This window comes from Dromiciops gliroides, chromosome 3 (genome assembly GCF_019393635.1).
Source record: "Dromiciops gliroides isolate mDroGli1 chromosome 3, mDroGli1.pri, whole genome shotgun sequence".
Taxonomy (NCBI): domain Eukaryota; kingdom Metazoa; phylum Chordata; class Mammalia; order Microbiotheria; family Microbiotheriidae; genus Dromiciops; species Dromiciops gliroides.
This window is the reverse complement of record NC_057863.1, coordinates 572,411,651-572,425,428: the sequence shown is the minus strand read 5'-3', so window position 1 is coordinate 572,425,428 and position 13,778 is coordinate 572,411,651. Positions and strand designations below refer to the sequence as shown.

The window sequence follows — 13,778 nt, the reverse complement described above, 5'->3', positions numbered from 1 at the left end:
CGCACCCGGGCGCCTCGCCTCCGCGCGTGCTCAATAACTGTCCCCCGAGCCGACCGTCCCCTGTCCCCCGCCCCTCTGCTGTTTGAATATTCTAATGAGGGAACAGTCTACAGCCTATAGAAGAGTGGGGCGGCGTGTCACATGGCACGGGGACGTGTCAGGGGGGCGGAGCCCGAGCAGCCCCTGCCCGAGTTAAAACCGGAGTGTGAGAGAGAAAAGCGCTTCAGTAGCGAGAGGGGCCGAGAAAGTGGTGACACCGCCGGGGAGCGGGGGGAGTCCCTGAAACTTCTCCCAACAGCCCCAGGGCCAATTTCCCCCCCTCAGCCCAACCCCCTCTTCGCCAGCTCCCGAGTCCCCACTCCCTGCGCCGGGGGTGGGGTGGGGAGCCAGGCCCGTCTCCCGCTGGGACACACACAGGGGCCGGGAGCGGGGACGGGACCCCCGAGGCGGGTGGACGGACGGACGGACAGGCAGGCAGGCGGACAGACAGACGGCCGGGCGCCCGGCCCGGCAGGCAGGAGGAGGAGGAGGTGGGGGTCCGGTGGGGCGGCCACGGGCGAGGGGAGTTTCCTCTCAACTATCAAGGGGAAAAACTCCCTTCAGCCGGAGGAGAGACCCCGACCGTGTTTTCCTCCCGGGGGCCGCGCTCCCCCGCCCCACGTAGCGGCGGCCGGCGCTGCCGCCGCCTCCACCTCCTCCACCAGCTCCACCACCACCACCATCTCCTCCTCCTTTTCCTCCACCACCTCGGGCCCCGGTGTCCCCGGCCAGCACTATGCCCATCTTACTGTTCCTGATAGACACGTCCGCCTCTATGAACCAGCGCAGCCATCTGGGCACCACCTACCTGGACACGGCCAAAGGCGCGGTAGAGACCTTCATGAAGGTACCGACTGACCGAGCCCGGTGGCAAACACGGCCGGGGCGGACCCGGGGAGCGGACGAGGAAGGGGTGGGGGGGGGTGGCGAGGGTGTGGGGGAGACCCGGCTGCGGGAACAGCCAGGCGTGGGGACCCCCCCCCTCCCGCCACCCCCGCGGGCCAGCAGGCGGGCGGGCGCTGGGGATCTGGGGTCGGGCGGGGGGCTCCGGGCGCAGACGGGAGCCGGAGGTGGGGGGGGGGAGGGAGGACGGGGTGGACCCTGCGTGTGTGGTGCACGGTGGGGGACGGGGGTGCTGGGTCAGCCTGCGATGATGCCTCGTAACCCGGGCTGTGTGCTCCCCCTGCCCGCCCTGTTCTCTCTCTCTCTCTCCCCTCCCTTCCTCCCGCTTCCTTGCAGCTCCGTGCCCGGGACCCAGCCAGCAGAGGAGACAGGTATATGCTGGTCACTTTCGAAGAGCCTCCCTATGCTATCAAGGTAATAGCCCCCGCCCTCCCTCCTTCCCTCTCTCTTCGGCTCTCGCGTCCGAGCCTTGCCTCGCCTTCCCTTCCTTATTCCTTCCTCTCGCTGCTCCCCCTCCCCCCTCCCCATTCACCCTTCATTATGCTCCCCTCCCCCCCTCGGCCGCGGCTTCGGGCCCTCTCCTCCTGTCGTTTTTCCTGCCGTCTCTCGCCCCCCCCCCCCCTTTTCTCCCCCCGTCCCCCCGGCTTCGATACTTGTGGGGCGGAGAGGAGAGGAGCGGCGCGGCCGCGGCCTCCTGCACGCCGCCCGGCTGGGGCGGCCCGCGGCGGCGGCGGCGGCACTGCGAGCAACATGGCCGACATTTCCCCCCGTGTGGTGTGAGCGGCGGCAGCAGCGGCAGCAAGGCACTGTGGGGGATATTTATTCAAGTTAGAGAAGTGACAGCGGCGGCGGTGGCGGCGGCAACTCGAGCTCAAGTTTTGCATTAAAGGGAAATCGGGGCTTGAGCCGCCCCTAGCACCCTGAGGGGCCGCGCCGGGCCGCCCGACCCGGAGGACCTCCCTCCCTTTGGAAGAGTTGGGGAAGAGCGCAGGCAGCGCTCCGGGCGGCCGCTGCGCCTCGAAGGAGCGCCCCGGGGCTTGCTCCGGCCTGGCTCCCAGCTCTAGGAAGCGTGCTCTAGAGGCGCCCCGGGAGGCCTGCGCAGGGGAGGGCTGTGTGGGGTTCCCCGGTGCCGGGCTCGGGAGCACCCGAAACCCGAGGTGTAAAGCGGAGCCGCCGTGCGAGCACAGCCCGCGGCCAGGGCTGTCCGCCTGTGCCTGAGCCTGAGCCTGTGCCTGCCTGGGATAGCTGGAAAATAAACCCTTCTGCATTTCTCTTTTCAGGCTGGATGGAAAGAAAACCACGCCACGTTTATGAATGAACTGAAAAACCTTCAAGCTGAAGGACTTACGACTCTTGGCCAATCCCTAAGGACAGCTTTTGATTTATTAAATTTAAATAGATTAGTAACTGGCATAGACAACTATGGGCAGGTAGGTTGAATATTAAAGCTGGAAAACTAGTTCCAATTTCCGTTTAGCTGGAGAAATGGCTCCACTTCATAATATAAAATTTAAAAATGTACCTAATCAAAGTAAAAGACCTGGGGGAAAATACCATACACATATTAGGGGCACCCTAAGAATAGTTTTGTCCCCTCGTGTTATTGAAAAAGCATTTGATTTCTGAACTTCAGTTCCTTATTTAATAAGCTGACATTTTACTACCTTCATGCAGTTTAAGAATACTGAAATGCATTTGTGATTAAGAGAAGGAAACTCTTGTGTTATGTCCTAATGTCACCTGCTTACTTTAGTGCTCCACTGCGATCATGTGTACAACTGTTGCTCTGACTTTGAGGCACAGGCATTATTAGGTGATTAGTGGCTTTCTTCATTCTGTTAGTCAATAAAGAAAAAAAATGATAGGGAACTCGATCTCTCCTACACCAGTGCTTATCCATTCCATGTATGTTCCTTGTCTGAAGGGTAAGAAAAGTACACTTTCACCTAAGTGCAGACATCTCAAACAACCTCTTGAATACATTAGGATTTCTAAACTTGCTTTGAGGATCCAGAATTGGCTTCTACTGATTTTAATGAACTAAAAATGTTAGGTCCAGAGGACAAAGGCTTTTGCTCTTTCCTAAGGGCTTTTTTTTTTTTTCCATTCAATCCCTTGGGTTTCTCTCAGGAAGCTATGAAGAACCCTTAACCCCTAAGTCCCTGTATTACAGCTGCTGCTTATCAATTTGAGGATCAGACAAGACCTTTTGGAGCCTGGCAACACCATTCTCTAATCAGCGTGATGGTTCAATATGGAGTAATCAAGTTGCTCCATTAAAACATTCCATGAGACTGCTGGCCTGAGAAATAAAAGATCTGCCTAAGTTGTGATCTGGAAGTGCATTGCACTCTTGCCACAGGGATCTGTTACAGTTAAATATCTGCTTTTGCACCACTCAGCTCCCATGAAGGATGACTGCCAGTTAGTAGGGCTGTTCTTTACGACATTGCTTCCTATAAATTAAATTTACCCTGTAGGAAAAGGAGCATACCTGAATTTAGTTGATACATAATTTTTTTGGTTTCCCCATAGGGAACAGTGATGTGCATAAGGTTACATACTATGCTAATTATTGAAAAGATGCACCTTAAAATGAAATTTGAGAAAATAGCCTTCAGTGTAATGTGCCATTTCAGAATCTTCCCTTTACTTAGCTCGTCAGTGTTGTCCTCTTGTGTCATATCTTTGTTTTTTCTTTTTATCTCTGGCCCCCCCCCCCCTCACTTTTCCAGTTCACTTTCTGCTAGCTCTCTTCAATTAATAACTCCTTTTTGGCCAAGGAATTTATCAGTTTGGCATTGATTGGTTCTGTGAAAGGGTAGTGATTTTCTTTTTGCATTCTTATACAGTAGAATGTAATGTGCCCTTTCATGGACTCAAAATTCATCTAATTGAATATAATACCACCCACCCCCCAGTACATGTTGTAAAGTTGTTGTTTTATGAAAAACTAGCAGATCCCATATTTCATCAGTTCAAATGATATTTGAATATTAAGTTCCTTGTATATAAGAAGGAGATTAATGGTATGGAGTGACTTGTGTTCATTTTCTTTCTAGCTATTTCCAGATAGAAACTTGACAGAAATGCACTCAACTAGTATTTAAAGTCAAACCTGATAAAAGTTTTTGGAGTATGATGGTCCTGCTGTATTCAGCATGGCTAGGGTAGGGGAAGAGCCTGTGAGAAGAGGTTGTGAGTTCTAGCCTGGATTTTTTTTGTAGGGATGTAGGGGATTGACTTAGTTGAATAGTACAGCTCTAGTTGTATTTTGAAGAATCAACATGAATTTAGAGCACTAAGAGTCTTACGTACTATAGATGCTTCATCATAATATGAAGGTCAGCTTGGCCTCTCAATGGCTATGCTAGTTGATCATAAGCTGTGGCAGGTCCTATCAAGCTTGAAAGACTTCCCAGTACCAGTTAAGTGATGGACTGTATTTCCGGTTTCCAGAAGCCAACCTTAAGTTTAGAGAGAGCCATCAATAGAAAGCTGGCCATTAAATGTGGAAGTTTTTTGTGCCACATCAACTCAGACAAACCTGATAAGGCTACATAATATCCATTTGACTTCTTACAGAGGGTGTCCCCCTGTTGATGAAATGGATCCTAGAATTTTGAACTAAGCTTAGATTCATGCCCTTTTTTTTTTTTTTTTTGTAAGGCAGTTGGGTTTAAGTGACTTGCCCAGGGTCACACAGCTAGCATGTGTCAAGTGTTTGAGGACAGGATGGATTTGAACTTAGGTCCTCCTGAATCCAGGGCAGGTGCTCTATCCACTGCACCACCTAGCTGCCCGATTAATGCTTTTTAAGTGCTATACTGTTACAGGAAAAAATTAAGACATTTATATTTGAGTAGCTGAAAAAAATTTTTTCAAATGAACACTTACATAATTATAAATTTAAGGGAGTAATGAACTAAAAAATACTTCCTCAAAATATTCTCTTATTTAATTCCTGACTTAAATATTTAAGACTAAACAAGTGAAGTTTATAGGTTTCCTTTTTGCCCAGGTACCTTTGTTATTCCTGAAGTCAAGTGGGCCCATGGAAATTCTGAGGGACCTTTGTCAACCATGGAGAAATTCTAAGATTCCTGGAACTCTAGCAAACCTTTTAAATTAGGCAGGTGTGTAAATAGTCTTAATTAGTTAAAGTATGGGAAAATAAGTAAACTGAGGGATCTTAGATGGTAAAGTTCGTTACGAAACATTTTCACATTGTTTTATATGTCAAATTTTGGGTGTTTTACTTTTCTCTTAAACTGGTTATATAAATTAATGGGATTTTGAGCTAGAAGAGCTCCAGGGATCATCTTTATTACAAGTTTATTTTACAGATGAACAAAGTAGACCCCAAAATGTCTGTGGTCATAAGGCATTAGGTGACAGTATTAGAATTCTAATGTCTTTGGATAACAATGCCAGTGCTTGTACATATGCATATTCAAGCAAAAATGTTTTATCTTTTTTTTTTTTTTTTGCTGGGCAATTGAGGTCAAGTGACTTGCCCAGGTTCACACAGCTAGTAAATATTAAGTGTCGGAGGCAGGATTTGAAACCAGGTCCTCCTGAATCCAGGGCCGGTGCTCTATCCTCTGAGACACCTAGCTGCCCCAAAATGTGTTTTATCTTAATGAGCGACTTGAACCAAAGAACTGATGGAAAATTTTTTTTCACTCTCCATTTAGCCATATTGGAAACCTAATTAGTTGTACAAGTAAAACACCTTTTTTTTTTGGTGTTGACCTTTGGCAAACTCTACAGGCAAGGATTGTGAAGTTAAAGCTATTAAGGGAAAGTGGAATATTTCTTACTGATAGCCCCTGAAAATACCTCTGCCCAACCTTCTACAGTAATATGTATTAAGCACCACTACCATCCACAGTTGAACATACTTCATTAGAAAAATATTCAATTAATCAAATGACTCTATCTTTCAGTTCAGGTATTTTTCTCCAAATGTGAAACTAGTGTGATAACCAAATTTTTCCTGCCTAGTTATAGTAAAATCTTAATTGAAAGTGTAATGACACTACATATACTTTTTTGTTTTGTATTTGGCAGGGCAATGAGGGTTAAGTGACTTGCCCAGGGTCACAGCTAGTAAGTGTCAAGTGTCTGAGACTGGATTTGAACTCGGGTCCTCCTGAATCCAGGGCCAGTGCTTTATCTACTGTGCCATCTAGCTGCCCCCGTTTTTGTTTTTATTTTTATTTTTGGTAGACATTATATATATACTTAACACATCACATCTTATCATTAAATTACTATTTGGAGATCAATTTTAAACTAAAATAAAAATATACTTTCAGAGGATGTATTTTCTATACTCCCATTGAAGAGCTGAACCTCTGCCTTTATATATGAAATTAAGACATGGTTTAAAACTTAAGAGATATCAGTTAAAGTATTTTAGTCCTTAATTTTCTAGTTCATAGTGTTATTTGTAAGGGAAAACAATTTTTTTTTTTAAGTGAGGCAATTGGGGTTATAAGTGACTTGCCCAGGGTCACACAGCTAGTAAGTGTCAAGTGTCTGAGGCCGGATTTGAACTCAGGTACTCCTGAATCCAGGGCCGGTGCTTTATCCACTGCGCCACCTAGCTGCCCCCAAAAACAATTTTAAAAAGTATTTCTAACTATATTCATTTAGCTTTTCATTTTTTATTTTGAGGTTATTCTCATCTGAAAATTGACATTTCTATCCCTGACTAGCTATCTTTTTTCTTTGCCTTAACTAGTAAGGAATAAATTAGTCTGTTCACATGCCATGTAATTTTGTAGAGGAGGGAGTCTCTGATTGCCCTTGGAATTGGAAGACCCTGGTTCAAAAAGATTTCACCTCTAATCCATACCATGGGCAAATCTTTTAACTTTACATTGCATCCAAGAAACTCTAAAACCATGGGCATCATTGATGAAGTGAGTTGACTCACTAGAAATCACAGGTCAGTTTAAAAAAAATTTTAATGAGCTTTGAAAGCCCTATTTTTAAAATAAATTGATTATAATCTTGAATGCCTAGTTTTTATAGTTCAGATATTTAAATGAATCTGAAAGTGGATTATCCAGGCTGTATATGTATAATGTAGAATTCCATTTTACAATTTAGCCATTTGAAAAAAAAGAGATGTGTATGTGCCTAGTGCCTTCAATGCCTAAAAATGCCTTAGTTTTTATTATTGCAGTTTTAATTTTTCCATTTGTTGATGAAGTGATGGAATTTAGAATACTCAGAAGGATCTTTAGGTAGAATTATTTCATTTAAACATTTTATTCTTCTGTTTGATAGAAAAATCCATTTAAATGATAGATAATTTTATCTCCCCTTATCCATGAAATTGAATTTTGAGCAAGTATCCACTCCTGTCAATGTACCTTCCTTTTTTGAAGTACTGAAAGCCTGTTTTTGTTTTTTGCTGCATGCAGCCTTTTCCTTAAAAAGAAGTAAATTCAAGATGATCGAATATTATATATTCATGAAAAGAATTTAAGCCATTAGTGTAATGGTGAATAGAGCTCTCTATGCCTGTACCTTTTCACTGCCCTTAACACAATTTTTTTCCTTGCTTTATATAGCTGCATAAATTTTCTCTAGAATTAATTTTTGTCTTAGAATGTGAGTTTTCGTGCTACTAGTAGTTTGGTTTAGTGAGAAGAGCATTGTGCCCATGGGCTTTGGAGGTTGGATTATTGCCCTAACTTTCATCGAGTTTTGTGACTTTAGCCAAGATACTTAATTAACCCTTCTGTTCCTCAATTTCATCCACTATAAAATAGAAATGATTGTGCCTGTTCTACTTACCTCATGGGGTTGTTGTGAGAACCATGGGAGAATTAGGATTTATTTCAGAGCATAAAATGCCATACAGATGTAAGACAGCATTGTAGTTAGGAGTAGAAGGATTTTTGAGATCATCTAGTCCAACCCCTTCATCTCACATATATATATGAAGAAACTAAGGCTCAAAGAGATGAGGACACTTTGGCAAGTAGCTAAGCTTGGATTTCACTCAGTTTTTCTGACTGCAAAACTGACATACTTGGGTCATTAAGATAAAGCATAGAGGAATTCCTAGTGGTCATCAGACTTTAATAGACACTTTTATTACTATCAAATTTAGTTCCATTGCCAATCAGAAATGGAAATCATTGGTAATTTTTATAAATGATTTTGCCCACTGGTTGTCTGATTTTTTTTATTATTTTAAGTTTATAAATAGAAGTAGTAAACATTTTCTGCTTTATATACTCCTGAAAAATATTTAGTTTAGTTACCTAATTGTGTGAAAGCACAAGTTTTCTTCAGTACTCCATGCAGTGTAGCAGTAATACACTGATAAAAAGTGACCAAACAAGTTTGTCATTTAAAAGCATAGAATATATATATATATACACACACACACACACACACACACACACACACACACACACACACACGTATGCATGCATGCATAAATATACACATCTATGTGTGTATGTATGCATACATATACGCATACACACATGTATGGAAATGGTATTTTTAAAAAGTATATGTTAGAGGCTTTTTTGTGTTATAAAAATATCTTTTATTAAAATTAAGTACTTAGAACGTTGTTTAAAATGAGGTACACTTCTAACAAATGAGATCTAGCACTATTTTGTTTTGTTTAGTCATTCATTCCTGTCCAACTCTTGGTGATCCCATGGACCATGGCATGAGGTTTTCTTTGCAAAGATACTGACTGAAATGGTTAGTTAGCTATTTCCTTCTCCATTATTGTTTTCTACTGTGAACTAATTCCAAGGGAACAGAGGTTATGTAATTAGGCTCTGAAGTATTTAAAACTCAAGTTTGAAGGTCAGCTGTTAAATTTGAATGAAAATAAATGAAATATTCTGAAACATTTTTTGAGGAGAAAAAAAATCAAGGTGTGATGAGAAGTTGATAAAATTACTTGGTATAAATTTTACATTTTAAGCTTTAAGTTATAGAAGTTTCTTATACACTGCCTTGTAATTTGATCTCTTGTTTAAATATCTGGACCAAATTTTTCATGATACTGAACACCTTGATTTTTGGAGTAAGAGCCTGGCTGGGGTTGAGAGGGAGGGGTCAAGGATCGGGGAGGAAGAGGAAACATGCTCAGGCCATCTAACCTCATTGCCCACTGATAGTGTTGAAGCAACAAAGTCTAATTTAAAATGTATGTTGAAGTTCCATATCAATGAAAAATTGTGATCTTCCTAGGAATTCTCTATAATGCTAATGAATTCTTAAATTTGAGAATTAGAATTTGAGATCACTTTTTTTTTATAGCAAAGGAGGTTGTGAATGAATATTAGGATTTGTGGAAATTAGGTAAATTATATTGAGGTTTGTTTTTTTTTTAATTGAAAGGCATATTTGTAACATCTATACCACTTTTAGGGTGTTGGAAGAAAGCAAGACTTTTTTTTTAAAGTGAGGCAATTGGGGTTAAGTGACTTGCCCAGGGTCACACAGCTAGTAAGTGTTAAGTGTCTGAGGCCGGATTTGAACTCAGGTCCTCCTGAATCCAAGGCCAGTGCTCTATCCACTGCACCACCTAGCTGCCCAAGACATTTTTACTGAAAGAGTACTGATCACTTATTAATTGCTTGGCTTGATGTATATGTAGCATTTTAACTCTTATAGCACTATCAATTATTTTTTTTTATTTTTACAAAGTAACATTAATTAGGATTATTTTTTCTATTTTGGCTAAATTTTTCAGTGAGGGAGTACATTGAGGTGATACCATTTTGGTTTAAGATCTGTAGATAATCTTGAATTATGTTTTAAATATTTTAAGAGAACTTGCATATTTGAAGGCATAATATGATATAATAAATTTTTCCCAAAGTTTGGAAGTTATTAACATCTCTATATTTCAGCTGAACCTGATAAGTTTAACTTTCCTAAAGTCATATGCTAAATATAACAGCTGAATTTATGAGTGACAACTCAAGGAGTCTAATATTTTATTTTCTTTAAAAAAAACCCAACAAACCATTGCCTCTGAGATCCATACTATATTAACAGGTGTGTTTTGGTCTCATAAATGGTTTCCTTCATAGTATGTTAGATTTCATTGCTGAAAAGCCAAATTTGTTGTGATTTCATGGGTATTGTTGAGTTCTTAACAGCATAAAAGGTTACTTCTTCAAAAGTGTGAAAGTAGCAGAACAGGACTCCTAGAAGATGCCATACATATATGTGAAAATAAGCTTCTATAGGAAGTTATAACAAGCTGTTGAGCAGTCCCAGAAGTAATCTAGACCTGAAAGTAGAATCTTGCCACATTAATCATGCATATTCAGGTCTTAGACACAATTTAGGCAAGGGTGTTAAATTGTAGGACTCTAAACTGCTTTGCCAGTAAATTATCTCATTTAAGACTGAAGTTTCCACGAGATTTCTACCTTTAGGCATAATTCTTGGGCTCCATTCTTATTTGGATAAGCTTCATATTCCTAGTTGTAGGTATGGTGTGATTGCCAGAATAATTTTTTTCCCCTCAAAATTTGAGTTCTAGACAAAGACTTGTTACTCTAATTATATGACTTTTGTTTTTGTGGGGCAGTGAGGTTTAAGTGACTTGCCCAGGGTCACACAGCTAGTATGTCTCAAGTTTTGAGGCTGGATTTGAACTCCTGAATCCAGGGTCAGTGCTTTATCCACTGTGCCACCTAGTTGCCCCCTCTAGTTAGGTAACTTTAAAAATCCTTTTTATTATGTAGAAAATATGAAGGCCTTCAGACATGTGGGTTTAAAAAGTCTAGTGTAGCTGGAATATTAGTAGTGTGCTTTTCTAGTTGCTTCAGTATAGCAAAATATTTGCTTCATGATAAATTTACCACCATAGAAGTAGACTAACATGTTTTTTAAATACTTTAAAAGTATTTAAATGTATTACTTTACAAAATCAAAAGATGCTTTTGTTGAATGGATCTGTACTAGACCTCTTGAGCTGAAAGAATATTAAAAAGATGAACTTAAGGGTTATTGAAATTAAGTGGGGAAGCCCATGTGAAATGTAAAAAAGTCTTGATGAAGTTCCCTTAAAGAAATTTGGAAATGAAAAGAAGTCTGTATGTGAGAAACAGCTTGAATGAAATCTTGGAAATTGTTCCAGTAAGTAATAAATCATGTACTAATCCATACATGACTAGTCAATGAGGGAGAGGTAAAGAAAGATTCAGTTTTGTGTCTTAAGAGTCTTGAATTTAGGAATCAAACTATATTTAAAATTGAAAACTACAGTTTGCTTATCAGTTTTTCTAGGTGATGATGAAGGAGATTCCTCAGAAGTCCTAGATACTACCTATAGTCAAAATAGATTATAGGTGTACTTGAAATTTGATTCCTCGAGAGTGCTCCTCTTTAGATTCTTTAGTTTGCAAAATGTCTAAGCATGTGAAGTGTATTATTTATAAACCTTGATTAAAGCCTCTTACTAAACTTGATTGTGAGGTAGTTGTTTTCAACTTACAGAATACTTTGTGTTAATTTTGGAACCACTTATGCATGTTGCATTTCACCCCTTCACGCTGACATGTCTGTGTATGCATAGGCACATATATGCATATATACACATGTATATATTAATGGTATTTCAAAATTTAGATAAAGGCATAATGCCCTTGAAGGAATTACTTTGAATTTGAAGGCAAGTTTTGAAAAGGGGATTATTTTTTGTAGCAAAGCTAGTAGTTTACTATGTGGTATCATGACATTTATGTAGGTTATCATTTGTATGTAATCATAGTTTATAGAATCCCGATTTACCCAATTAACCCAAATCTAATTTACCTACTTGGTGATAAGAATGTGATTGACTAAAAGACTCTTGCGGGGCAGCTAGATGGCGCAGTGGATAGAGCACCAGCCCTGGAGTCAGGAGTACCTGAGTTTGAGTCCGGCCTCAGACACTTAACACTTACTAGCTGTGTGACCCTAGGCAAGTCACTTAGCCCCAATTGCCTCACTTAAAAAAAAAAAAAGACTCTTGGGCACATTTCAAAGATGAGGTTGTTTAGTATGCTGCTTTTTGGGGTTGGGGTTGGAGTTCAGTGTTATTTTAAGTAGTACTTTCAATGCTTCTTTTCAAACCAAGACCCAGTTTAAGGGTTAGTAATCCAGCAACTCGTTTTGATATTTGCCAAATTCCACATTTGTGTCTTAGAGGTTGGGGAGAAACTAATATCAGTATTTCTTTGAAAATTAAAAAGAATATAAATTGTATTGCCATTTTTTGGGGGGAGGAGGGTGAGGCAATTGGGCTTAAGTGATTTGCCCAGGGTCACACAGCTAGTAAGTGTTAAGTGTCTGAGGTCGGATTTGAACTCAGAGCACCAGCCCTGGATTCAGGAGTACCTATCTACTGCACCACCTAGCTGCCCCGTCCCTTTAATACAGTTTTTAAAAAATTTTATTGTTTGATGATTCTTGGTGAACATATTTAGAAGGGAGTTCCTTTTAAAATTTTTAATTTTTTTCACGTACCACTTTGAAACAATTGTACTTGCCATCTTAATGCTATTACAGTCTTTAGTAATGAGCAGTATTTGAATTAAAGGTTCAGTTCAATCGTAATATTTTGTGTCAGCTTGGACCTTCCATATTGTAAATAGGTAATTTATAATATAGGTCAGTTTTTAATAACATTGTAAGTTGAGATTTGTAGAAATCGAATCTGCGCTCCTGACACTTATTTAGCTTCCCATGCCCATTGCAGAGCTCTCTTCATTTTTTTTCCATTTTTTTTAATTGCTCTGTTTCTAACTTGTTAGTCAATTTTGTGTGATTTGTGTGTTCTTTCATGGTTTAGATTCCTTTCAATTTAGAATTGTCTACCCACTTATTTTGTTTACATTTAATATGTTTTATAAGTGCACTTATGCTTATATGATTAATAGCTATTTATAAATAACATTTTATTTATCATACACTGACATTTTCCCAGTGTTAATCTCTCTAACTCCAGATTGGATGTCAGACCTGCTTGCCCCCCAGTATTTTTTCATTTACTGCCATATCTAGAAGTCTGTTCATTCTATAGTAATTGTATCCAAACCTATCAGAATTTAGTTTAAAAGTGAATATTTTAAGATGTTTAATATTATTAGACATTTCCATTCCTTTCCTTTGATGTGTTCCTACTAACATTATCAATTATTGAGTTTTCTGCTATTAATTTTTTTTTCCCAGAGCTATGAATGATTCTTTAATCCTTATATATGCTTCTATTGCTTAAGATTTGATCCATTATTTAAACAAAGACCTGAATGTCACTACTAGGATGTTAAGGCTCTCTTCTCCCCCACCCCTGCAATCCTGTATTTCCCCACATCCTCCATCCATATTAGCAAACTCTTGTCTAAAATGTTACTACTTAAAAAATGTACTTCTGTACAGGAGAAATGGGTCCTAAGCTAGATATTGTTATTTATTTAATATTCACTTGAGAGAATTAGTAAAGTGCCTGAACATGTACTTTAAAAACTTAGATGTATTCTAACTACTTGGATTTCTAAACATTAGCATTTACTTTCTCTCTTCCCCTCCTCCATTTTGAATGAAAAGGAAGATATTAATAGTTTTGATTTATTAAGACAAATTACTTAAAACTTAATCTTTATAAGATTTCAAAGGTTCATAGATTTAGAACTGAGAGGAATTGAGAGATTTGGGCTAGAAGCCCTCTGAGTGCTCTCTGTTACTTAGAGTTGCTGGGGGCGCAGTGAGAGATAGTAAGTGACTTGGCTAGGGGTCACATGACACAAGCCATTATATTTTAGAGGCAGAATTTGAACCTAGGTCCT

General features: G+C 40.3%; 1 protein-coding gene across 1 annotated transcript in view; it reads left to right on the top strand.

Annotated features, from left to right (window-relative positions):
• The first annotated feature begins 636 nt into the window (after nucleotides 1-636).
• Nucleotides 637-13,778, top strand: part of INTS6 (integrator complex subunit 6) — an 85,534-nt gene continuing 72,392 nt past the window's right edge. Inside the window, exons 1-3 of the mRNA XM_043998479.1 lie at nucleotides 637-886; nucleotides 1,279-1,356; nucleotides 2,223-2,372. Coding sequence (XP_043854414.1) covers nucleotides 776-886; nucleotides 1,279-1,356; nucleotides 2,223-2,372 — 339 coding nt within the window. The 5' untranslated portion in view covers nucleotides 637-775. The remainder of the gene's footprint in view (nucleotides 887-1,278; nucleotides 1,357-2,222; nucleotides 2,373-13,778) is intronic.